The sequence below is a fragment of the Charadrius vociferus genome, unplaced genomic scaffold (assembly GCF_000708025.1).
Source record: "Charadrius vociferus isolate BGI_N301 unplaced genomic scaffold, ASM70802v2 scaffold315, whole genome shotgun sequence".
In the NCBI taxonomy this organism is placed as follows: domain Eukaryota; kingdom Metazoa; phylum Chordata; class Aves; order Charadriiformes; family Charadriidae; genus Charadrius; species Charadrius vociferus.
In genome coordinates, this window is record NW_009648453.1 from 89,745 (window position 1) to 114,595 (window position 24,851).

At 38.1% G+C, this 24,851-nt stretch overlaps 1 protein-coding gene across 1 annotated transcript in view; it reads right to left on the bottom strand.

The window, feature by feature from the left end:
* TTN (titin) overlaps positions 1-24,851 on the bottom strand; it is a 244,945-nt gene that overhangs the window by 46,425 nt on the left and 173,669 nt on the right. The window contains 44 exon segments of the mRNA XM_009885623.1: positions 113-409; positions 493-690; positions 1,180-1,284; positions 1,377-1,967; positions 2,127-2,414; positions 2,509-2,799; positions 2,907-3,194; positions 4,001-4,306; positions 4,400-4,702; positions 4,792-5,088; positions 5,181-5,468; positions 5,592-5,891; positions 6,122-6,424; positions 6,515-6,814; positions 6,929-7,204; positions 8,349-8,651; positions 8,967-9,266; positions 9,475-9,759; positions 9,874-10,194; positions 10,298-13,264; positions 13,360-13,653; positions 13,801-14,100; positions 14,330-14,611; positions 14,697-15,005; positions 15,124-15,426; positions 15,514-15,813; positions 16,274-16,555; positions 16,674-16,976; positions 17,066-17,368; positions 17,459-17,740; positions 17,830-17,980; positions 18,856-19,004; positions 19,101-19,415; positions 20,112-20,411; positions 20,519-20,815; positions 20,905-21,222; positions 21,310-21,609; positions 21,710-21,839; positions 21,939-21,971; positions 22,063-22,211; positions 22,623-22,931; positions 23,430-23,859; positions 24,351-24,541; positions 24,633-24,840. Of these exon segments, the coding sequence (XP_009883925.1) occupies positions 113-409; positions 493-690; positions 1,180-1,284; positions 1,377-1,967; positions 2,127-2,414; positions 2,509-2,799; positions 2,907-3,194; positions 4,001-4,306; positions 4,400-4,702; positions 4,792-5,088; positions 5,181-5,468; positions 5,592-5,891; positions 6,122-6,424; positions 6,515-6,814; positions 6,929-7,204; positions 8,349-8,651; positions 8,967-9,266; positions 9,475-9,759; positions 9,874-10,194; positions 10,298-13,264; positions 13,360-13,653; positions 13,801-14,100; positions 14,330-14,611; positions 14,697-15,005; positions 15,124-15,426; positions 15,514-15,813; positions 16,274-16,555; positions 16,674-16,976; positions 17,066-17,368; positions 17,459-17,740; positions 17,830-17,980; positions 18,856-19,004; positions 19,101-19,415; positions 20,112-20,411; positions 20,519-20,815; positions 20,905-21,222; positions 21,310-21,609; positions 21,710-21,839; positions 21,939-21,971; positions 22,063-22,211; positions 22,623-22,931; positions 23,430-23,859; positions 24,351-24,541; positions 24,633-24,840 (14,845 nt within the window).

Here is a 24,851-nt window from a genome sequence, read left to right on the forward strand (position 1 = left end):
AAACAAACAAACCCCCATGATTGTTATCACAAGAACACAGGAAAACAAAAAAAAGAGGATTTGGTATTAATTATTCAAATAAAATTCTACATTTTTAATGCCATCCACATACCATACTCATCCTTGCATATTATGGTTCCTGTGGATTCAGATGGAGGACTGATAGCTCCAGCAGTGTTCTTTGCTCTAATTCTGAACTCATATTTGGAGCCTTCACAGAGGTCAGTTACAGTAAATGCACAGTCTGGAACATTCACATGATTAGCTTTTGTCCAAGACTTTGAGGGTAAATCACGTTTTTCAACTATATAACCAGTTAACTTATGTCCACCATCATATTTTGGTTCTGTCCAAATGAGTGTTACTGAGTTCCTAGTTACATTGATAACTTCAGGTTTCCCAGGGGGATCTAGAAGAAAAAATAATAAATAATGGTCAAACAGAAGTTATTTCAAATTTCAGAATTTCCTTTTTATTCTCCTGATGACTTACCAATAGGATCAAGTGCCACAACTGGTTCAGATGGCAGACTTGGTTTACCTACTCCAGCCATATTGATTGCCATTACTCTGAATTCATATTCCAGACCTTCAGTTAACCCTGTTACTCTGAAATCTTTCATTCTTATTGGTGTTTTATTTGCTCTCTTCCACAGAAGACTGTTTCTTTCTTTGACTTCAATGTGATAACCTAGAAGATAAATGGTGGGATGAAAATATGAGGGGTTTTCTAGAAATCTTCATTTCTCATAGCATTGTGAAACATTTTACTGCCGGTATGGCATGTCACATAGGCATTGTGCAAGAGGATCATGGAAAACCAGATTGAGAAATGGATGTGGACATACATTACAGATGTATGTAATTTGTAACTGCAATGAGGCATTTGTAATTGCAAATTTTATCAACCCAAGTTACGTAACATACAGGTGACTTTGTTTTTCTTTCCTTAGATATTTTGGCTCTGTGTAAAAACATTGTTTCTCAGTTAATTTTTTCCCGACTTCTAAGTTAATTTTTTTTAAAAAATCATAATAGAGAAAGAGAATGATGTAAAACTGAAATCACTCAATCAATCAATCAATTCAAAGCATAAACACCTGATAGTTTTATCTTACCCTTTGACAGAAAGAAAGAATTATTAAGAACTGGAATTCTAGGGAGGCTTTTGGGGATATACCTGTGATTGGTGATCCTCCAGTTCTTCTGGGATCAGTCCAAGTTAAAGATACAGATTCATGCCGAACATCAACAATGTTGGGAGGTGGAGGTGCATCTGGCACATCTAAACAATATTAAAAAAATGCAGTAACATTAAAAGTAAATATCACCCCTAAAACATTTTTTTCAATTTTGAAAATTATAATGGATACTTACCAAATGGATGTTTTGCAATGACAGGGTCAGATTTAAGACCTTCACCTACTCCGTATTTATTTTCAGCCCTGATCCTGAATGTGTATTCATTTCCTTCATGAAGTCTTGTAACTCTAAAGGTGGTTTTCTGGACTGCAGAGGCACAAGTCACCCACTTATTGTTTACATTATCTCTCTTCTCTAGGACATAGTTAGTGATTTCTGAACCACCGTCATCTTTTGGAGGGCCCCACTTTAGGGTTATGGCATCGGCTGTGACTTCTTCAAATTTCACTGGACCTGTTGGTATGCCAGGTTTGCCAACAACTTTCACAGAAATAGTGCCTTCCTTGCTGCCAGCAACATTCTTCAAAGTTATTGTGTATTTTCCAGCATCAGCTTTCTGGCAGTCATGTACTACAAGTGTGGTGTTAACTGCTGTAGATTCAAACGCAACTCTTCCACTCTCAGTAAGTGCCTGGTCTTCATCTTTCTTCCAAGTTACAGCTGGGACAGGCTTGCCTTTAATTGGGATTTTAAGACGGAAATTGCTACCCTCTTTAGCTGTATAGCACAAATCAGTTAGATCTCTTAAATCAAGATCAGGTGCCACTGTAAAAATAAAAGAAACCAATTATTCAACTATGCATAGACTCTGATAAAATTAAGATTCTGTTTTAAAAGCATCTGATTTGTATATACAGTAAGCATAAAAAAAATGTAATTTGGGTAAGTGAAACGTGGAATTAATGATCTTAAATTGCTTCTTACCAACATCATCTCTTGCCACAATTGTGAGCTCTCTTGGAGTTCCACATCCAGCATCATTTTGGGCTCTCACTCTGAAAGTGTATTCTTGTCCTTCTTTTAGGTCTCTCATTGAAAAATGGAGGTTCTTTGCCCGCATGACTTCTTGCCATTTATCTTCATCAATCAGGACCTCAACAACATATGCAAAAATACGACTTCCACCATCACTGATTGGTTTTTTCCATACTAAATTGCAGGATGATTTTGTTACAGCTGAAGCTTTTAGATCCACAACTGGCCCAGGTGTTTCTAGAAGGAAGAAAAGCACAGTAAGTGTCCATTCAAGCTAGAAATAAAAATTATTTGAATACTAAAATAGGCGAAATGAATTCTTTTTTCTTACCAGAAGCTTTAACAGCATCACGAGTTTCACAGGGGTCACCAATACCGTACTCATTTTCAGCAAAAACCCTGAAGAAGTAAGATTTGCCTTCTTCTAAGTTAGTTATCCTGCAGCTTGTCTTTGGACATTCTGTTGTTACTGTGGACCATGACTTTCTTTCTGCATCACGTTTTTCAACAACATAATTTGTGATTGGACTGCCACCATCTATTAGTGGAGGTTCCCATGTAATGAAAGCAGAATCCTTAGATGCTTCCTTTACAATCAGGTTAATTGGAGGGCCTGGAGTATCTAGATAAACACAACAACCCCATATTTGATTTAGTAAACAAAATACAAAAAATTATCAGTTAAAAAGTTAACAAATATCTTAGAATGGGGAAAACCCTGACACTTACCAAGTACTTTTACAACAATTGTATATGCCTTTTTGCCACAGCTGTTCTCCAGACTGAGGACGTATTTTCCAGCATCATATTTGTTTACATTTTCACAACGCAGGAAGGTATCAAAATCAGTTGACTTGATGTCTAATCCTTGTCTATCTCGTAGGTTGGCACCCACTTTAGACCATGTAATCTTTGGAGGTGGACGTCCTCTTACTGGCACATAAAGTCTCATTGTGACTCCAGCACGCAACACAAGGACTTTCCTTAGTTCTGCATCAAGTTCTCCTTCAGGAGGAACTGCGTGTTTAACAAAAACCATGCAATTAAAACATCATCTTTAAAACTATCACTAAAGTTTCTGTGACATTTACTGGCATTTCACTAGATTAACCAACTTGTTCTTATGCCCGTGATGATGTCAGTGAATTAGTTTCCCAATTCCCATTTCAAGATCATCTGCAAACAGCATTTTTTTTTTGCACTGATTTCACTTTCTTTTTTTCTTGCTTTTTCCACCATTTACATTACTTATCATATGAAGAAGTCCCCTAGTTCCTGTAGAACTCAGAGGAGTTTCAAAGCCTCCTGGACTGTACTGTTTATCATGAACCAGGACAGTTCTGTGAAGCAATCTACGTACGTACATACATACGTACATACAGCAAAATGCATACAGAAGCCAGCATGACTCTTAAGGAATCAGTGTCATACAATTAAATAGTGTGCCACACGGATGCTCAGAATAGTAATCTTGGCTTCAAATTATTTAGAAGACATGAAGAAGACTGAAAATTTTAAGAATAGAAAAGAGATACGAAAAGTCTAATTTTAGGACTCAAGAAAGAAAAAATTCCTGAAGACCCAAAATAGGAGGCAGAAGAGTATCCAGCATCCAAACGAAAAAAGCAGACACCAGTCAGATTCTAGCCAGTTCCTAACTGCACTATTCTCTTCCAAATTAGCCACTTTTAGCCTACATTTTTTGAGAAATGACACATTCCAAATTAATCTGCTTCTGTGATCTGTGATAAACCCTGTCTTTGGAACCCATCTCATGAATTAAAGCAAAAGTCAACAAGGTATTTTGTTTTCAGTGAACATACTTAAAATGTCTTTGGCGGTGTGTTTATCAGGAACATCACTTGGATCACTGTATCCAATCTTATTGACAGCGTAAACACGGAACTGGTACTCTGTATCTTCTATTAGCCCTGTTACCACAAATTGTGTAGCCTGTAAATTCTTGGGTAGATTGCATCTGACCCAGTTGTCTGTGTCAGCTCTTTTTGCTTCCACTAGATAACCAATAATAGGGCTTCCTCCATCATATGCTGGTTTGCTCCATGACAGGCTTATTGAATTACGAGTAGTATCAACCACTTTCGGGAAAGCAGGTGGGCCAGGAGGATCTGAGAATTAAAATAACATAAAGTTTTCATACCAAATGCTGTACAAAAGTATTTGGAAATAACCATGGAAAATATCTTAGACTTTCAGCTTACATTGAGGATCACGAGCGTACACTGCTTTAGACGGTGCACTAGGCTTGCCAGGTCCAGCCTTATTCAATGCTATCACCCGGAACTCATATTCTGTTCCTTCTTGGAGTCCAGTAGCCTTAACAGTTCTTTCAATGACAGGCTTTCTGTTTACCTTTGTCCAGTTAAGAGCCTTAGTTTCACGCTTCTCAAGCATATAACCAGTTATCGGGGATCCACCATCACTAGCTGGCGGCTTCCAGCTAACAGTCATAAAGTCTTTTGTTACATTGCTAATTATCGGTGGATCACAAGGTCCGGGTACATCTGTGAAGATTTATTTGAAAGTTACGTTCACATTCATAAGTGTACACAAAAAGTCAGCGACTAATGAAGCTATCCAACAAAGCACTTACCATATGGATTCTTAGCAACTGCTGGTTCAGTAAAGATAGGGTCTCCAACACCATATTTGTTCTCAGCACAGATGCGGAACTGATATTCATGTCCTTCTATTAGTTTCTCCACTGTGCAGCTTGTAATGGGTACATTGGCACTGACTTGGGCCCAGTTTGGCCTGCTTGTTTCACGCTTGTCTACAATGTAGTTAGTAATTTCGGAACCTCCATCTTCCAGAGGAGGCTCCCAAGAAAGCATTGCACGATCTGCATACATATGTTTGATTTTAACGGAGGCCGGTGGACCAGGCTTATCTAGAAGAATTAACATCACATTGTTATAGCTCTATCTCTTGCTGTATCATTTAACTATAAAAGTATTTATTAACAGACAGCCTTTAGCTTACCAAGTACTTTAAGCCTAATGGTTGCTGACTTTGATCCACTTGCATTTTCAGCAGTAATAGTATAGTCTCCCGTTTGCTTCCTGTTAACACTGAACAACTCAACTGTAGCAAGATTTCTCTTGGTGGTTATCTTAACACCTTTTGATGGCTTTAAAACTTCTCCTTCTTTCTTCCAGGTGATTGTTGGCATTGGCTTGCCATATACATTTGCCTCCAGACGCACATTAGTTCCAGCTTTTACTGTAAGCTGTGACTGCATAGACAGATCCAACTCTATTCTGGGGGGAACTGAAAGGAAAGAGCCCAAGAGTTAATCAGTCTAGTAAGAGATGAACATCTCATTCTTCACATTAGTGTTAGTTCAATATGCAGTTTCTTATCAGAGTTCTCAAATGCTTTTACATCTCTTACCGTTTTCTGGATGAATGGTCACTGGATCAGAAGGTTCTGAAGGTCGGCTAATGTTAACTGCTGTCTTGGCGATGGCTCTAAATTGATACTGAGCATTTTCTTCCAAATCAGTAGCAGTGTACTCTTCTAGTGGTATTTGATGTGGAGTGGTATTGCACCGAACCCACTTATCACCAGGTAATTTGCAAGCTTCAACAAAGTAGCCAATAAGTTTGCTACCACCATCATGCTTTGGTCTTGTCCACACCAGTGACACAGTACTCTTAGTGACATCGATAACTTCGGGTTTTCCAGGGGGATCTAAGGCAGATAAGATCATGTTATAATCTGTTTTGCCAAAATAGCTAACATATTAAAAAACGGCTTTAATAGTGCTGGATCCTATTTACAGCATACCCACATGGTGCGATCATGCTAAACATGAACATATAAACATAAGAGCAAATGGAAGATCATAAAGAGTTGCAGATATATTGAAAATGACCATAAAAACAGTAGTATGTTGCAAATTATTGGCATGTTTGGCTTACCAACTGGTGCTCTTGCTGTGACAAACTCAGTTGGTTTACTAGGTTTACTGGCTCCAGCTCTGTTCAGTGCATAAATTCTGAAAGTATACTCCAGACCTTCGATGAGCCCCACACAAGGGTATTCTGTGGAGCGCACAGCTGTGTCATTGGCTTTCACCCACAGTAAACTGTTCCTTTCTTTGCGCTCAATGAGATAACCAGTGATTGGACTGCCTCCGTCACTATCTGGTTTATCCCAGGCAACAAAAATGCAGTCCTTATTGACCTTGGTAATACGTGCATTCTTTGGTTCACTAGGAACATCTAGAAAGAAACACAAAGATGGATATCAAACGCATGCTTTCTTACTAGGAGGTCTAAAAAGAGAAACACTGATGTCAAAAACTGACATACCAAATGGGAACCTTGCAATCATCTTGCCAGAATTAAGAGGCTCAGAAATCCCAAAACGATTTTCAGCACGAACACGGAACATATACTCTTCTCCAGGAATCAGTTTTCCAATTCTGCAGCTTGTCTTTGTGACAGAAGCTACAGCTGTTACCCAGTCTCCTCGGCTTACATCACATTTCTCAACCACATAGTTTGTAATGTTACTGCCACCATCTTCGAGAGGTATATGCCATGAAAGAGTGCAAGCATCAGCATCTATTTCAGAAATATCAAATGGAGGCTGTGGTGGACCTGGTTTATCTGCACAAAAACACATATTGAGAAAAAAGGGATGAAAGAAAATGGTAACCACCGGAATATAGCAAAACTAGGTTTGTATAAAGCTGGGTTTAAAAATAATCAAATGGAACATACCCATGACTACGACTCTGATTTTCTGACTGTCAGTACCAGAGCTATTTTCTGCAGTAAGAGTGTAAAAATCAGAATCTTTTCTAGTCACATCCTTAATGATAAGAACAGAAGATTTTTCTGCTTTATGCACAGCAAGGCGACTGGATGTAAGTACATCTTGATCTCCTTTCAACCATTTACAGACTGGCTGAGGCTTCCCATATACATGAGCTTCAATTCTCAGTTTCTTTCCAGCTTTAATGTGAACGTGCTCAGGCATCAGGATCTTAGGTGGGACTGAAAAATACCACACAGACATATAAATTCAATTTCTGTGACATATTAATTTACTTTTTCTTATGTTTTCGTTTAAAAGTTCTCTGCCTCTCGCTCAAGTGGAATCACCAACATGAATTATTTGATCATTTTTAATTTAGGTTTCACTTATGGACAACTAGAGATTCTGCAGTGGGCAATATCTATTCCAGTCTTACTTTTACATTCTTGTACATCTTATAAGAGAATATGTTTGAATATGGATTGCCTTCTCACATGTTTATAGAGAGACTTGTGCACATGTTTATAGAGAGACTTGTGCACATGTAGAGACTTGTGCACTATTAATGCATGACACATAATTCCTCTTTATAACTGGAACTTGTCATTTCTCACTTATTGCTGACTTTCTACAAGACAAACAAGAAGGAGGAGAAAAGAAAGACTGAAGTTCTCAATGAACTAAACCCATTTACACAGTCAATCTTTTTATACTCCTGCGTTATTCAAGTAGAGTCCCTTATCCTACTACTTCTTTTGCACAAAATATTTCTGATTTCTTCCAAACGAAACCTGGAAGTATGTTTGGAGTACTTTTCTTCCTGCCACTGGCTAGTTTTCATTCTCTTTTGCTCCTGTAACTCTCTCTTCTTCTTTCCATCGGATAAATGAAGAAGGCTCTTCTCATCTGCTCCCTACTCCTATGTCTTCCTGTGCCTCAGGGACCCTACCACCTTCATTAGGCCAACCTGTTCTCCCTGCCTTTTGCTTTATATTCTCAACCAACTCTACAATATGAACAAGTTGTTTTCTCTTATTTTAAAATAGCTCCCACTTTTAGCCCCATTTATCTCTCAAACTATCACTCTGACTCTTTCTGTCTTTCATTTTAAGTTCATTGAAGGTATTTGTTAGTTCTCCTTAGTTCCTATCTTCTGGTTCCAACTGAAACCACACCTGTAAAATTCTTTAATAATTCTGCATTAGTGGTCAACTCTTATCCTTTCTAACCTGTCAAAATATTCAATACACTTAACCATAACCCTCCAGATGACTTCATAAAGCATATGTCTTTCTGGGACTCACTCAAAGAACTAGAATTCTTGCTCATTTCATTATTAAAGCAGAATAGTGCAACATAGGTAGTATTTAAATTGTTACTTACTGAGTTGTTCTTTAATTTCAAATAGTCCTTCAGTTTCTCTTGGCAAACTTACTCCTACAGCATTTCTTGCTGCCACTCTAAATTTGTACTTCTTTCCCTCTTTCAGACCAGCTACAACAATGGAGAGATCTTTAACAACTGAATATTCTGTCCAGCGATCCTCTGGTTGGTCATCTTCTTTGTAGCTAACAATATATCCATCAACTTTAGAACCTCCATCACGCAGTGGTGGCAGCCAGCCTAAAGTAGCACTATTCTTCGTAATTTCAGTAACTTCAAGTTTCTTTGGTGGATCAGGTTCACCTTTCAAGGTAAAAAAAGAAACACATTAAACATTGAATTTCCAAGATTTTATGACTATTGAATACTTGTTGAATTATTGGATGCTACCCATGGTAACTGAACAAGGACAACATGGAAAAAAGCAAAATTCTTAACAGTTGCAAAGGTATTATATTCATATATTGTATTATTTGAAACAAACTGACACAGAAATATTTATGTTAATCATTAGGTAGGTAGTAGGATTGTTCAATCTAGGAATACCAAATTTCAAAAAAAGCAAAATCTTATTAGAATTAGAGAAAAAACATAAAATATGCATAAAGATATACTTACTTAGAGGATCTGTTGCTAGAACTGGTTTTGGTATGTCACTTGGAACACCTGACCCATATTCATTTACTGCTGTTACCCTAAAGAAATATTCATTTCCAGGTACAAGGTTAGCTATTTGGAAACTAGTTTTCTTTAGTTCTGCAGTGACTGTTCCCCAGGTCTTCCTGTCAGCCTCACGTTTCTGCAGGATGTAATGAGTCACGGGGCTACCACCGTCATTCTCTGGAGGTGCCCACGAAAGATGGCATGACATCTTGGTGACATCTGAAACCTTGAAGTCCGACACAGGCCCAGGAGTATCTACAAAGAAATTTCAATTTATGCTAGTCTTTTCTTCTTTAATAAGTTAAAATTAAAGGGGGCTAACAGCTTCCTATACAAGGGAGAGTTAGTGTTAGCTGATACAGTTGTGCTCAAAAACCATAGCACTTGGGGGTCATAGAAAATCCTGCAATGAATATTCTATATAGTTAAAAAATTGTCTAGAGGTATTTCTCTCATTACTTACCCAGGACTCTGACGTTCACAAATACAGCCTTTTCTCCAGCTGCATTAACAAGCGTCAATGAATATTTGCCCGAGTCATCACGTGTTGAATCGGGGATGACACAGAAGGCCATAGTGTCAACCAGATCAACTTGTCCTTTTCTGATAACATTGTCAATACCCATTCTCCTCCAGGTGACTTTTGGCGCTGGGCGACCCCTAACAATGGCAAAAAGTCTAATAGGGCATCCTGCCCTGACTGTGACTAACTTTCTCATGCTTGCATCCAACTCAATCTCGGGAGGTTCTGAAAGAAAAAAATTAAGGAAAGAAAATGCAAAGTTTAGCACATGACATAGAATAAAACCAGAGCAAATAACAATTCTGTGTAAATACTCATAAAGAGGATGGGAAAACTCACCAAGTATTTCTTTGGGAGACACAGCTTCTTTCAGTTCAGCTGGTCGGCCAAGGCCAACCTGGTTTTGGGCAGAAACTCTGAACTCATATAACTGGTTCTCATCCAGGCTGGTGGCTGTAAATTCCGTATGAATAACTTGGGCAGCAACATTGCATCGTTTCCATCCTGCTTCAGGATCAGCACCCTCAACTTTTGGTCTAATTTCCACAACATATCCAATAATTGGTGCACCGCCATCATATACTGGTTTTCCCCAGCCAAGGGTTATGGAACTCTTTGTGCTATCAACCACTCTCAGGTTTGTGGGAGGACCGGGTGGTTCTGAAGGACAAAAAAAATTGCAGATAAGAACACAGTTGGGCATTTTAGCAACCTGTTATGTTAAGATTAAAACAAAATACAGTAGAATACAGTAGTATCATACCTATTGGGTCTTTTGCTACCACAGGTCTTGATGGTAAGCTTGGTTCTCCAAGTCCAACTTCATTTTCAGCACTGACACGGAACTGATATTCATGACCAGGGATGAGATTAGTAACCTTCTTGCGTCTCTCTGGTATTGCAGTCTTAGTAACAGGAACCCATCTTAGTGATCGTTTCTCTTTCTTCTCTAAAATGTATCCTGTAATTGATTTGCCACCATCATATTCTGGTGGATTCCAAACTACAGTCATCTCTTCTTTGCTAACTCTTGTGACATCTGGAGGGTCGGGGCGTCCAGGTCTATCATATTTTGTTTTTGCAATAATTGGGTGTGTTTCTGTTGGTGGACCAGTGCCCATTTTGTTTTCTGCACGAACTCTGAATATATATTCATTACCTTCAATGAGGCGTGTCACATTTGCATAGTTTGTTAGGACAGAGGAAGAGTATGTAGACCAAACCATACGCTTGCTTTCACATTTTTCCAGGATGTAGTTCTGTATTTCACAACCACCATCATCTTCTGGGGGGTCCCAAGTAACAGTACATCTATCACTTGAAATGTCAGTGACTTTCAAGTTTCTTACAGGACCTGGTTTATCCAAGACAATAACAGTGGCATACGCTACGAAACTACCAGCTGTGTTAGTTGCAGTAATCACATATTTCCCACCATCACTACGCCTTGATTTTGTGAGAACAAATTTAGATGTGTCAGAAGTTGTTTCAATACTGACTCTTGGAGATCTGGTTAGGTCTGTGGCATCTTTGTCTTTCGTCCATACAACTTCAGGCTGTGGTTTTCCTCTGACTCCAGCCTCAATTCTAATTGTGTCACCTGCTTTCACAGTTAGCACTCCACTTAACTTCAAGTCTAGCACTGGTTTCTGCAGATCTTCCTTCACAACAACTTCAGCTGTTCTTACCCAGTCACTTTCACCTGCCTCATTCTTGGTTTGAACTCGGAACTGGTAAATCTTATTTTCAACACATTTATCTACCATGTAGTGTGTTTCCTTAATGCTGCCTTTGTGAACCCTTTCCCATTCATCTGAATCCTTCAGTTTTCTCTCAACATGATAACTTAAATTGGGACTTCCACCATCATAATCTGGCCTTCTCCATTTCAGATATACAAATGTCTTTCCTTTCTCTGCAATGTGAAGATTTTCTGGCTCTCCAGGCTTGTCAATAGGATTGATGGCAAGGATGGGAGTTTTGGTCTCTATGCAAGGACCTGGACCTATTTTGTTTTCTGCACAAACTCTGAAGAAGTATTCACGGTTCTCTATAAGATTTGCCTTTACTAACCGTTTAGTGATATCAGAAGAGACAATTGACCATCCCCTCTGGTTTGGCTGACGGCACTCTACTATGTAGTTTGTAATTTCAGAGCCACCATTATCCACTGGACTCTCCCAAGCAATCATACAAGAATCTTTTGTGACATAGCTTATTTTCAGGTTCTGACATGGTCCAGGTCTGTCAAGTACATTAACAACAGCAAAAGCTTGAGCATGTCCACAGCTGTTCTTCGCTGCTATTATGTATTTGCCATGATCAGATCTTTTAGCTTCTTTCACTTGCAGTTCAACATTAGGTAGGTCATGGACTATTTCAACATTCTTTTCTTGGACTAGTACTTTGCCATCTTTAGACCATGTTATGTCAGGATCTGGCCTGCCTTTTACTTTACCAGTAATGCGGATTGTTTGGCCTACTCGGACAGTAATTAAATCTCGACAGGTCACATCTAGGCTTACTTCTGGAGGAGAAAGTATATCCTTTGCCAGTACAGTTTCTGCCAGTTCTCTTGGTTCTCCCTCTCCCACAATGTTAACAGCTTTTATTCGGAATTTATATTCATTTCCTTCTACTAACCCAGGTACTCTGAAGGCACACTGTCTAATGAGTTCATCCTTATTAATCCTATTCCACTCCTTAGTTCCAGTTTTCTGACATTCCACAATGTATCCCAGAATGGGGCTGCCGCCATCTTTGAGGGGCTTTGTCCACACAAGATCAGCTGTTTCTTTGGTTTTGTCTTTTAATTTTGGATTTATAGGTGGTCCGGGAGGAGTGATAGGACGTGATGCTTTTATTGGATCAGAGCTTGGAGATGGTTTGCTTAAGCCCACCATGTTTTCTGCAAAAACTCTGAATTCATATGTGTTGCCTTCAAAAAGACCAGTGACTCTGTATTTCATATCAAGTATTGGTGTCTTATTGACACGAACCCATTTACCAGATGCTTCCCGACGTTCAAGTATATAACCAGTTATTGGAGTTCCGCCATCGGATTTTGGTAGGGTCCAAGACACTGTTGCAGCATTTTCTGTAATATCATAAACAGTTGGTTTACCAGGTGGGGATGGTGGATCAAACATATGTTTAGCAATTGTTGGTTCTGAATCAAGGGGTGCACCAATGCCTATCTTATTTTCTGCCCGAACACGGAAAATATATTCACAGCCTTTCTGCAGTCGTGGAATCTTAATTTTTGTGTGACTTGTTCCAGAGCTAACCACTCCCCAAGTTTCTTTCTTTGATTGACGCTTCTCAACAATATAATTTATTATAGGACTCCCACCATCATCTTTAGGAGGACGCCAAGAAATAACCATATGTTCTGGTGTTACTTCAAGAATATTAATAGGACCAGTTGGTGGGCCAGGAACATCCAAAACTGTAAGATGCAGAGCAACAGTTTTGCTGCCAGCTGCATTAGATACTGTGAGTAGATATTCTCCTGTATCTTTTCTTACACAGTCTTTGATGGTAAGCACAGTTGAATAATTGTCAGTCTCAATCTTGTATCTGCCATCTGTTTTAATTTCAGTGTCATCAGTAACCCATTTTGCAGTGGGAACTGGCACTCCTCTCATGATGGCAGGAAGTCTTACTGTGGTGCCAGCTTTAACAACAAGACCTTCAATTAACTTCACATCTAGTTCCACGGATGGAGGTACTGAAATTAGAGAAAAATAGAAATTACCTTTTCAGGGGAAATGCTTAAATAAAGAGAGAAAGAATCAGTGAAATAACATGAAAAATAAAAATTACCTAGTTTTTCTTGACACTCTATTGGTATAGTTGTATCTGGAAGGCTAAGACCAACAATATTCTGAGCTTTCACACGGAATTTATATATTTTTCCTTTTTGTAGGCCTGTAACAACACAGTCTAGCATAGGGACTGTCTGGAACTTTGTCCACTCATCTGCACCATCTTCTTGATATTCCACCAAATATCCAGTTATCTCAGCACCACCATCACGATCTGGTCGATTCCAAACAAGGGAAACTTCAGTCTTGTCAACATCTACATGATGCAGATTCTTTGGTGGCCCAGGAGGATCTTTTAAAATACAAAACCAAGATGGTTAACAGGACAGCCAATCTATGGTAGCAGTGTAGCATGTTCACACTAGTACCAAAAAGATAATCTCAAAAATTACCAAGAACAATGTGAAGAAAAAAAATCATAAAACTGAAAAACACTTACGGAGTGGATCTATAGCTTTAATAGGCTTGAGTGTTTCCACATATGGACCTCTACCAAACTGATTCTCAGCCGCAACTCGGAAGAGATACTGAGTGCCTTCCATCAGATATTTAGCCATGTGACTGCGTTTCTTGGAGGATGATGAGATGGCTACCCACTGTGCAGAAGCTACATCTTTCCTTTCCACTACATAGTTGGTAATGACAGAGCCTCCATCATCTTCTGGTTCCATCCAAGTGAGATAGCAAGAGTCGCTTCTAACATCACTGACTTGCAGATTTCTGGGTGGACCGGGCTTATCTAATATTGACAAAAATGGAATCTGTTATTTATTCTATAACCAAAGCATTTTTTACAAAACTTAGTAAATTTCAAGAGAAATAAATATATTTCATGTATTTTTTGGTCCTTTTTCTACTGTGTATTTCTTGTAACTCAGGTTATTGATATTTTCCAGACATTCCTTTTTTTCTTAATCTCTAATTATAGAATAAAAACATGCATGATAAAGGAACATAAAAAAGATTACCTAAGACAACAACTTTTACTGAAACAGTCTTTGAACCAGCTGGATTTTCAACTGTCAGGGAGTAAATTCCACCATCTTCATGGACAGTGTTACGAATTTCAAGCTTACTGCCAACTCCTGTAACCTCAATATCAGCTTTGGGTGAGACCTCATGATCTTCTTTCTTCCAAGAAACTTTTGGGAATGGAACACCTTTAATAACCGCACTAAGTCTCAGAGTATCTCCAGCTTTTACATGCTGTTCTCGGGCCATGTTAGCATCAAGTATCAGCTCTGGAGGTTCTGGAATCAAAATGATATGTTTTTTAGAAAATGAGGAAAAAAGATCTCTTCTCAGGTAAACTTATCTGATTTTATTAACACTCACCAAGTCTGTCCTTTACTTCTACTGGATCAGGAACATGGGCTGGTTCTGATTCACCTGCTGCATTGACTGCCTTGACCCTGAACTTATAGGTCAAACCCTCAGTAAGGCCAGTGACTTTGTATTTTGTTTCAGGACAAGAATCTGCTGTAAGATTGGCCTTTTTCCATTCTTCATCTCCAACTTTCTGATACTCAACAAGGTAACCAATTATCTTGCCGTTACCATCATGGCGTGGTGGTTGCCAAGATAAATCAACTGAATTTTTAGTTTTATCTACTGCTTCTGGATTAACAGGTGGACTTGGTTTTGCTGTTAAAAAAGCAAAAAGGGAAAGAAATGGGGGGAAAATGAAACTATTAAATTGATTTTCTAACTGAAATGAAGAGTGCATTAAAATTTCAATGAGGAATGAAATGTAATACTTTACCAATTGGATCTCTAGCGAAAATGGGCTTTGATGGAGGACTAGGATCACCAACACCAATTTCATTTTCTGCTGAAACACGGAATTCATATTGACAGCCTTCAAGGAGGTCTGGTACTTTGAACTGAGTACTGGGGAAAATTGGGTCTTTGGTAACTTTGACCCATCTTGTAGCCATTGTTTCCTTCTTTTCTACAATATAGTTTGTTATTGGCTTGCCTCCATCATATGGTTTGTTCCAAACCACTACTGCAGAGTCTTTGGTAACATCCTTAATGATGGGTTGCTCAGGTGCATCAGGAACACCTAGGGAGAAAAAACAGAAGAGTTTCTGAGGACTACAAACAGAGTAATGATTAAAGTATAAAGTCAGATAGCAAATAAATAACATACGGAAACGGTCCTTGGCTTTCATCTCATCAGAGATCAGAGGATCACTTATGCCGTAAAGATTTTCAGCATAAATTCGAATTTGATATTCTCTTCCTTCAAGCAGCTTAGGAATTTTGCATGTTGTCTTAACTGTGGCAGATGTAACTGGCATCCACAGGTCTCTGTGTGCATCCTTTTTCTCAATAATGTAATTTGTAATTTCACTGCCTCCATCGTCTAATGGAGGTTTCCAGGAAACTATCATATGATCTTTATGAACTTCATCAAATATAACTGGGCCTACTGGAGGTGACGGGCGATCTGTTTAAGAAAAAATAAAGCATATCCATGCTTTTATATGAACTTCACAGAATAACATAGATTAAGCAGTATCAATACAGTAAATATATTATGAAATTAGAAACTTTGCATCACAGTTTTAATAAGGAATCAAGACCTGAAGACTATTCCTCTTTAATATGTGTTTGACTCACTGGACTTAATTCCTTAATGCTTATAAGGTATTTGGTGATCGATATTTTCTAAAGCATTGACATTCTCTCTATGCATGTAGAGACATTAAATTATTCATGCTGAACAAATTAAGCCAGAGTTAACCATGTACTCAAAATTAATAAATAGTATTTCAGTATAAATGAGAATGCAGTAAATAAAATCATTGTAACAAAGAACACATTTTAATATTTATATTTTATATAATTCAATGAATTCTAATCACTACTAAAAATCACATACAATACTGTTTTTCAGTAAAACCTACCAACAACATTAACTTGACAAAATCCTTTTCTTGATCCTGTGCTGTTCTCTACAGTAACACAATATTTCCCTGAGTCTTCACGGACAGATTTTAGTACCCCCAAGCAAAGAGTTGTAGGAGTTGTCTTGATCTTTGTACGGTCATTTTCTTTCACAACAATATCATCCTTTAGCCAAGTAACCTTTGGTGCTGGCTTGCCTGAGTAACGTCCAGTCAGGCTGAAAGCTTCACCAACCCGAACAATAAGCTTGTCTCTAAAGTCAAGGTCAAGTGATGGAGGAGCTGAAAGACAATGTTAAAAAACACAATGCCCACAAATGTCAGCAATATTAATAAGAAAAAGTGAGGAATCAGTAAATGTAATCCCTGTTTTCAAAAGAAATATGAAAAAGATACATACCAATTTCATCCTTGCATGTGATTGGCTTTGTACAAAATGATGGCTTGCCTTGCCCCACAATATTGCAAGCACTCACACGATACTCATAGGTGTCACCCTCTTTCAAGCCTTCGATAGTGTATTTCCTATCAAGCATTTTCTCCTTTGTAACTTTGTGGAATTTCTCCTTTCCAATGAGACGGCTCTCTAGAACGTACATGGTGATATCTGAGCCTCCATTGTATTTTGGAGGGTTCCAAGTTAATGTAACAGAGTTCTTGGTAACTGCTTTTACTTCCAGGTCTTCTGGACGGTCAGGAACAGCTGTGAATAAACAAAAAAAAATATGTTAAATGCATTTTTCTGCATATTCATCTCATACGACAATAATCCAAACCCGAAAATATACTTACTTATTGGATCTCTAATGACAATCTCTTTTGTTGTCTCTGTGAATGGACCCATGCCTATTATATTCTCAGCTGCAATTCGGAAAAAGTAGGCTTTCCCTTCAGTGAGTCCCTGAACAGTAGCATTCTGTCTTGTAACTGTGTAGCTTACTGGAGTCCAAGCTCTATGGTCAGATTCACGTTTTTCAATTATATAGTTGGTAATAGGAGAACCACCATCATCTTCTGGAGTAAACCATGTCAATTTACAGGAGTCACTGGTTAGGTTCTCAGTAAGGAACGGCATTCCAACTGGGCCTGGCACATCTGAAAACAGAGAAGAAATGGACTATTTAAGTACACATGTTGAATGTTACAAAATTTTACTTGTTCACAAGGATTGAAGTTGCTATTTACCTAGCACATCAACAATAATAGTCTTCTTCCGCTCACCACCGGCATTTTTAGCAAGAAGAGTGTATATACCCTGATGGCTCCTTTTGCAATTCTTAATGACTAAAGAAGAACTAATAGCTGTTTCTTCAACTTTGGCTTCTTCTGGTAAAGCTTGCTCATCCCTGCTCCAAGTCACTGTTGGAGCTGGTTTTCCTGACACATATGCTATGATACGAATTACTCCTCCAGCATGAACAACAATTCTGTCCCTGACGCTTGCATCCAAATTAATATCAGGAGCCACTGTGGGAGGTGAACAAAAATACTCAATTAATACTTTTTTCTCACTTTGACTTAGAGGTACTAAAAATGCAAATGTAAATGATAAATACCAATTCTGTCCTTCATTTCAATGATGTCTGTAACTTCTCCAGGCTCTCCAATGCCAGCGGCATTCACTGCTCTAACTCTAAATTTGTAAAAACATCCTTCTTTCAGTCCTGCCACAACAAACTTCGTTCCTCTAATTTCTTTATCTTTTACCTAGAAAAAAATATTATAACATTAGCTAACATCAAGGAATCATAAATTTCTTTGTGATGTTTGAATCAAATCTTAAATCATATGTTGTTTCAGATTTGCAAGCACAAAAGACTCTTAAGCATACATGGATCCAGCTCACATAGAATTCTTCAGAATCTGTGTAAAGAAATACAGGACACGGACATCCAAGGTATTCTGAAGATTCACCTTTTTGATAATTCTAACAGACAAGGATGTTACATCAATTAAAAAATAGTCTGTGGTGTCAGAATAATTACATGTGTTATTGGATGAATAAACTCATATAAGTGAGAGTGGAAAAAAATGGGAATCCTTTGTTCTTTTTAAACCCCAATATGAAGCCGGTTTACCTGGAAACAGTGGAGGAAATTTAGGTATTTCTTAAAATGCACCCAAATTTTTATGGATATACAAAAAGTAGCCAAGGTATGCATCAGTTAAATTTTCAGTAATGCATTATTGAAAAAAGTAGGAAAATGTAGGAACACAGCAGCTGCAAAAGTTTTGGCTCAGTCTGATAACAGTGAGACTTACTTTTGTGCCAGTTCTTACTTGGTCTTGTCTTCTGTTCTTTTATCACAAATTACCTATGTATTTTCTCACATCTTTAAACAGAAATTTAAAAATTCTAAGTTTAGGAAACTGCAAAGTTGATGCTGTGGAGGCTCAACTGCTGGCTTTTACATTTGGTCTTATATTTTAAAGATATGAAGATAATTATGGTGCAAAAAGATGAACTTTTAGAAAAAAACTTACAGAGTGAAAATTTGTAAAAAATGTATTTTCTGGAGGGATTTCTTTTGACAGACACACAGAGACAAAACCCACAGATTCGATAATAGTTTTCCACCTACCCGTTCCCATTCTTCCTTTCCTTCCTCTTTATACTCAACAATGTAGCCAGTGACCCTAGAACCACCATCCTTTAGTGGTGGAGTCCACTCCAAATCTACAGAAGACTTTGTCCAATCAGTAACTTTTGGAATAGGAGGGCCAGGTGGGGCTGAAAAATATCATCATACCATTACAGCATAACAATACATTCTATGTTCTTATTTGAATCTTTTCAAATTCAAAAATAGGAATCTAAAATACTTACCAATAGGATCTCTAGCAATTGCTGGATCAGATGGCATGCTTGGTGGACCAACACCAGCTGCATTGATAGCTGAAACACGGAATTGGTATTCAGAGCCTTCAATAAGACCTGTAACTTTGTATGAAACCCCCAGTGCCATAGGTTTGATAGGATCCCGGTTAACCCTGGTCCATCTCTTTCCGGTAGTCTCTTTGCGTTCCAACCAGTAACCAGTAATAGGAGAGCCACCATCATGTTCTGGTTCTTCCCAGTTTACAGTCATTGAATCACGTGTTATGCTGCTAACTGTTGGCTTGTCACAAGGTCCAGGAACAGCTGGGGGAAAAAATTCACACATAGCTTGTAAAAAAAAAAAGAACCTAAAGGAAGATGGAGATAGCTAGAGTGCAAAACAGAGCTATGCACTCACACGGTTACAGTTGCATTAGGTAGTTACCTATCCGCATGAGACCCTTTCCCTCATTCACCTTCCCATCCCTATGTTGGTACCCATGCTTCTGTGAAACATAAAGTATCTTTCCTTCAAATAACAATTGTCAAAAAAGAGGTTTTCTGGCCTTCCTGGATCACTACCTCATTTCAGTGCCCAACTTAACCTTGGATGTTTTAAGAATGATTTTCTCCTGCCAGCCTAGCATTCCTCCTACACCAGAGACACTCTAATTTCTCTTTGAAAACTGAAGGCAGGAAATTGACTCTTCTTGATCTATGAGGTCAATAACGTCTCAAATACAACAGAATGACCTGAATCTTACTAGATAAACACTTACTCATATGTTTAAACCCTAAAAAAGGCTCGAGATTGTATTTTAATATGTAACAAAGAGGGGGAAAAGTATTTTTAAGTACTACACATGCATTTAAGACCTAACTACTAATGCTAAGACTCTTCAAGCTATTCTAGAAAATTTACTTACATGAAGAGAGAAAAGCAGTAGTGATATTTAATAGATGCTGTACACATACCAGTGTATGAAAACTGACATAATTTGAAAGCATGTTCCTACTTACTGAAAAGGTTTCGTGCTGTTTCTGGTTCACTATCCAAAGGCTCTCCAATACCATATTTGTTTTGTGCCATAATGCGGAACACGTATTCGTGGCCTTCCATCAGCTTGGGAACAGTGAATAAGCATTCCTTAGGCTCATTAGTAACGGGTACCCATGTCCTTCTATTTGCTTCTTTTTTCTCTATAACATAGTTTGTAATCTTAGAACCACCATCATCTAATGGAGGAAGCCATGATATTGTCATTTTATCAGCCAAAATGGATTCAAATTTAATGGGTCCCACTGGAGGTCCAGGACGACCTAAAAGATACATTTTTATAAAGAGTAATTAATTCAAATGCTATTAAAGTAAGGTATCACATGAATGCTATCAATGTATGCAATATGTAAGAGTTCTTGATACCTACCTAGAACGTTTAGTCTCATCTCCTTTGAAGCAGTTCCCAGATTATTTACAGCTGTTATAGTATATAAGCCTGTATCATTTCTGCGAGACTGCTGAATCAATAAGGTGCAAGTATCTTCACCAATGATCTTGTTGACGTGTTGATCATACAGCACTGGTGTTTTGTCATCTGGTTTCTTTGGAGAAGCTTTTAGCCATGTTAATGTGGGGAAGGGTACACCTTTTATCTTGGCCACAATGTTAACATCTGTTCCTTCTTCAACCTCCATAAATTCTTTGAGTTCAATAGATGGTGGGCCTACAATGAAAAGTTGAAAAAATTAACATACAAAAATACTTCATTTTTTAAAACAGAATTTACATTTACTGGTATCTGTTAGTACTTACATGTCTGGTCTTTGACAACAAGTGGGCCAACGGTGGCTGAAGGCCTACTAGGACCTGCTATGTTTACAGCTTTGACTCTGAATTCATATTCTCCACCTTCTACAAGATCCTCAACAGTAAACTTGGTTTCCTCCACGTCACGTCTGTTGCATTGCTTCCAAGCCTCTTTCACTTCTCCAGTGCGATCCCAGCGGAGACATTCAACAGTATAATGTGTAACAGGAGCTCCACCATCATTCTTTGGTGGTTTCCATGTCAAGCTCACTGTATTCTTGGTTACAAGGCCAATCTTCAGTTTAATAGGTGGATCAGGAGGATCTTCACAAACAAAACAGAAATATGAGTAAATCCACTGTACAGAACTATCTGGTTTTAAATAATTTGTTTGACTTTGATTTCACTTACGGATTGGATCCCTGGCTGTGGTCCGTTGGATGGTTTCTGCAGGAGGGCCAACACCAAAACGGTTTTCTGCACGTACCCGGAAAAAATACTCTTGGCCAGTTATGAGATCAGGTACAACAAAGGAAGTACTTCCACAGTTTGCATTGACTTTAGTCCAGGCTTTCCCATCAATAGTTCTTTTCTCTATAACATAGCCTCTGATTCTATCTCCGCCATCATCGTCTGGCATCTTCCATGAAAGTTTGCAACTACCTCTTGTGATATCACTTACTTTTAGGTCTTTTGGTGGACCTGGGACATCTGTCAATGTAAAGGCACAACAGAAACAACTTTACATAAGTATGTGGAAAAATAAGACTAAAACCTAGTGTTTGAATACTTCGATATGTGTAAACCATACCAAGCACATTGACTCTGATATGCACAGTTTTTTGTCCTGCTTTGTTCTTTGCTGTAATACTGTATCGTCCAGAATGACTTCTATTGCACTCAGGGATGATAATCACTGAACGTGTATCAGTTGCTTCCACCTGTGTATTATAGAAAGAAATAGAAGTTATAGATCAATTTTAAATATTTATGTTTAAAAAATTTAACAATACTAAAGTTACAAAAATTGTTTGCTTTACCTGAGCTTCTTCAGGTACATTATGACCTCCTTCCTATAAACAAAGGGAAATAATGTAAATATACAAGGGGAGAGGCTTAAATGTCTAGAAACACATGTAGAAAAAAGCTTTTTCTTTTACTAACCTTTGCTGTTGCTTTTGCTTTTCCTTCAAACTCCCAAAATGTTTTTGGAACTGGACGACCCTTGATAACAGCTGGGATTTTAATTGTTGTGCCAGCACGACAAGAGAGGAAATCCTGTGCTCCAATATCAAGGAAGATGTCTGGTTCCTCTGCAAAAACATTTTAATATACAAATTTTAAAAACTACAGTAAGTAAATTTCTGTCAGCACCGAGCTAAAACCCCACAGAAACATGCAGAACGCATGTTCATCTGAGAAATGTTGCGTGTGCAAAAAGTAGCTGGGAAGTATATGAATAAAAAAGTTTGTTGCAGTCATTTCTTCATAAAATACACATTATTTCCTTAGTATGACTGTAGGTGCTCATCAGTTTTCTAATGGACCTTGCCCTGGTAATGGTCATCATGACACTTTTAAACATGCGTGTCACTCTTTTGTTACGCTTTTGCATAATTGCTTGTTCTGTTTTGACTTCGGCTTGCTTGGCATCCTGCTTGAACTTTCACAGCAGTAGGTGGCATTTAGATATAAATATCTAAATTAATTCCAAGAACACTTACCTAGAATATCTTGGACAGGTATTTCTGATGTTGCAGGACTTGGTTCTGATTCTCCAGCAGCATTTACAGCTTTCACCCTGAATCGGTATTTTCTGAGCTCTTTCAAGTTGGGAATAACACATTCACAAGTAGGAAAGAGTTTGTCTCCTTCATTCACCTTCTTCCATTCAGTACTACCTTCATCTTGCATTTCAACAATATATCCTTTTATAGGACTGCCGCCATCTTTTTGTGGAGGCTTCCATGCAAGAGCTACAGATGATTTGGTTTTGTCTTTGACCTCTGGGCAAGATGGTGGACCAGGCACAACTTGTAAAACAAGAGCAAGTAAAAATTACCTGAAAGTTAGTGTCTGCCTACATTATTCTGAATAGTTTCTAGAAAAATGCAAGTGTTTTCATTTTCTTGTCATACATAGAGTGTATAATCCTAGAACATGCATACTAATTACATGTATTATTAAGGCATACTTGAGGTACAAGGCATAAAGACTGAACTCGAACAGTAAAGAAAAACAATAATTTAAAAATCCGATTCTGAACTCAAGTTGATTTGGCAGTGTTTGCATTGGTGTAATCACAGTTTAACATTTATAAAAGAGATAAAAAAGTAAATTAATGCTAGTTATTTTTAAAACACTGAAAAAATATCAAATCGGGAAACTATTTTGTGTCAACATATTCTTTTTGGTTTAATGAAAACAAAGCATTGGATTAATTGTACTAAATTCAATAAAAATAACTGTAGAACATTTTGTTTCTGGTGTGATATAGTTCTTAAAAATAGTCATACAAATTATATACTTACATATGGGATCTGCTGCTAAGGCAGGATCAGATGGTTCACTGGGAGGGCCAATTCCAGCAAGATTTTCAGCCATAACTCTGAACTGGTATTCAACACCTTCAGCCAAACGAAGGACATTGTACTCTAGACCTTTTACTGATGGTTTTGTTACTGGAGCCCTGTTAACACGTGACCAGTAGACACCTCCCACCTCTCTCTTCTCCAGCCAATAGCCAGTTATTGGGCTGCCACCATTGTTCAAAGGAGGCTCCCAAGTCACCAGCATTGATGATCTGGTGCGGTCTAAAATTTTTGGCTTTCCAGGAGGTCCAGGAAGGCCATAGGGATCCTTAATAACAACTTTTTCTGAGAGGCATTCATCACTTATTCCATATTTGTTTACAGCCCGGACTCTAAATTGATATTTTTCATCTGTTGCAAGATTCCATACCTAAAAAATAAGATTTAAATCAATACTTGGCTACTTTGAGAATAAACTTATGTGAAGTTATGCAGCAGTTTTCACCTTAAATTCTGTCTTGGAATCTCATTAACATACCTATGTTTATGTACTACACAACTGTATGTAATGCCCTAGGGATATTCTTATTTCACGTGCATAGGACCAAACAAATAAAAATGTCATCATGTTTGTTTTCGCAGTCAGTAAAGCTATGGATCATGCTGGGAAATAGAAAGGAAGATGTCTTCTAAACTCAGCTGAGATTAGGTAGCAAGTGAACAATTCCTTTTGTTTTGTCACATGATGAAAACATAAATACACAGATGGGCAACATTCATCCAGTAACGATGCATGAGCATGAGCATGCATCCAGGAGCATGAGCGCAGGTATCTATGCAAGTTGCAGCTTTCATCAGAAGTGTACTATTGTTATTTTTTATGAATACTAAAGTGTGCAATAAAGGTATTTTATAAATTACCCCAAGTCTTCTCTCAACAGCACTTTTGGAGACTTCTTCCCACTCAGATTTCTTCCTACTAGCATCACGTTTCTCAATAATGTAATGGGTAATTTCACTACCACCATTATCAAGAGGTGCATCCCATGTCAAATAGCATGACTCTGCTTTAATATCAGAAACAGCAAGATTTCTTGGTGGAGAAGGACGATCTGTATGAAAGCAATACAGCATAGAATTACATTAAGAAAAAAGCAAAAGCATTTTATTAGCTGTCATTTTATTAAAACGTCACATCCTTACCATACACTTCAACATGCACATTGCGAAATGCAGTACCAAGACGATTAGAAGCTCTCACAGTGTAAGTGCCTTTATCATCCCTCACTGCTGCAGGCAGGATAAGTTCAGTTTTTGCCTCACTTCTAGATACTTCTTCCTTGGTTATCTTAAGTGCACTGGATGTTTGATCAATTAAAACTTCATTCTTGTCCCATTCAATCTTTGGCATTGGCAGAGCTG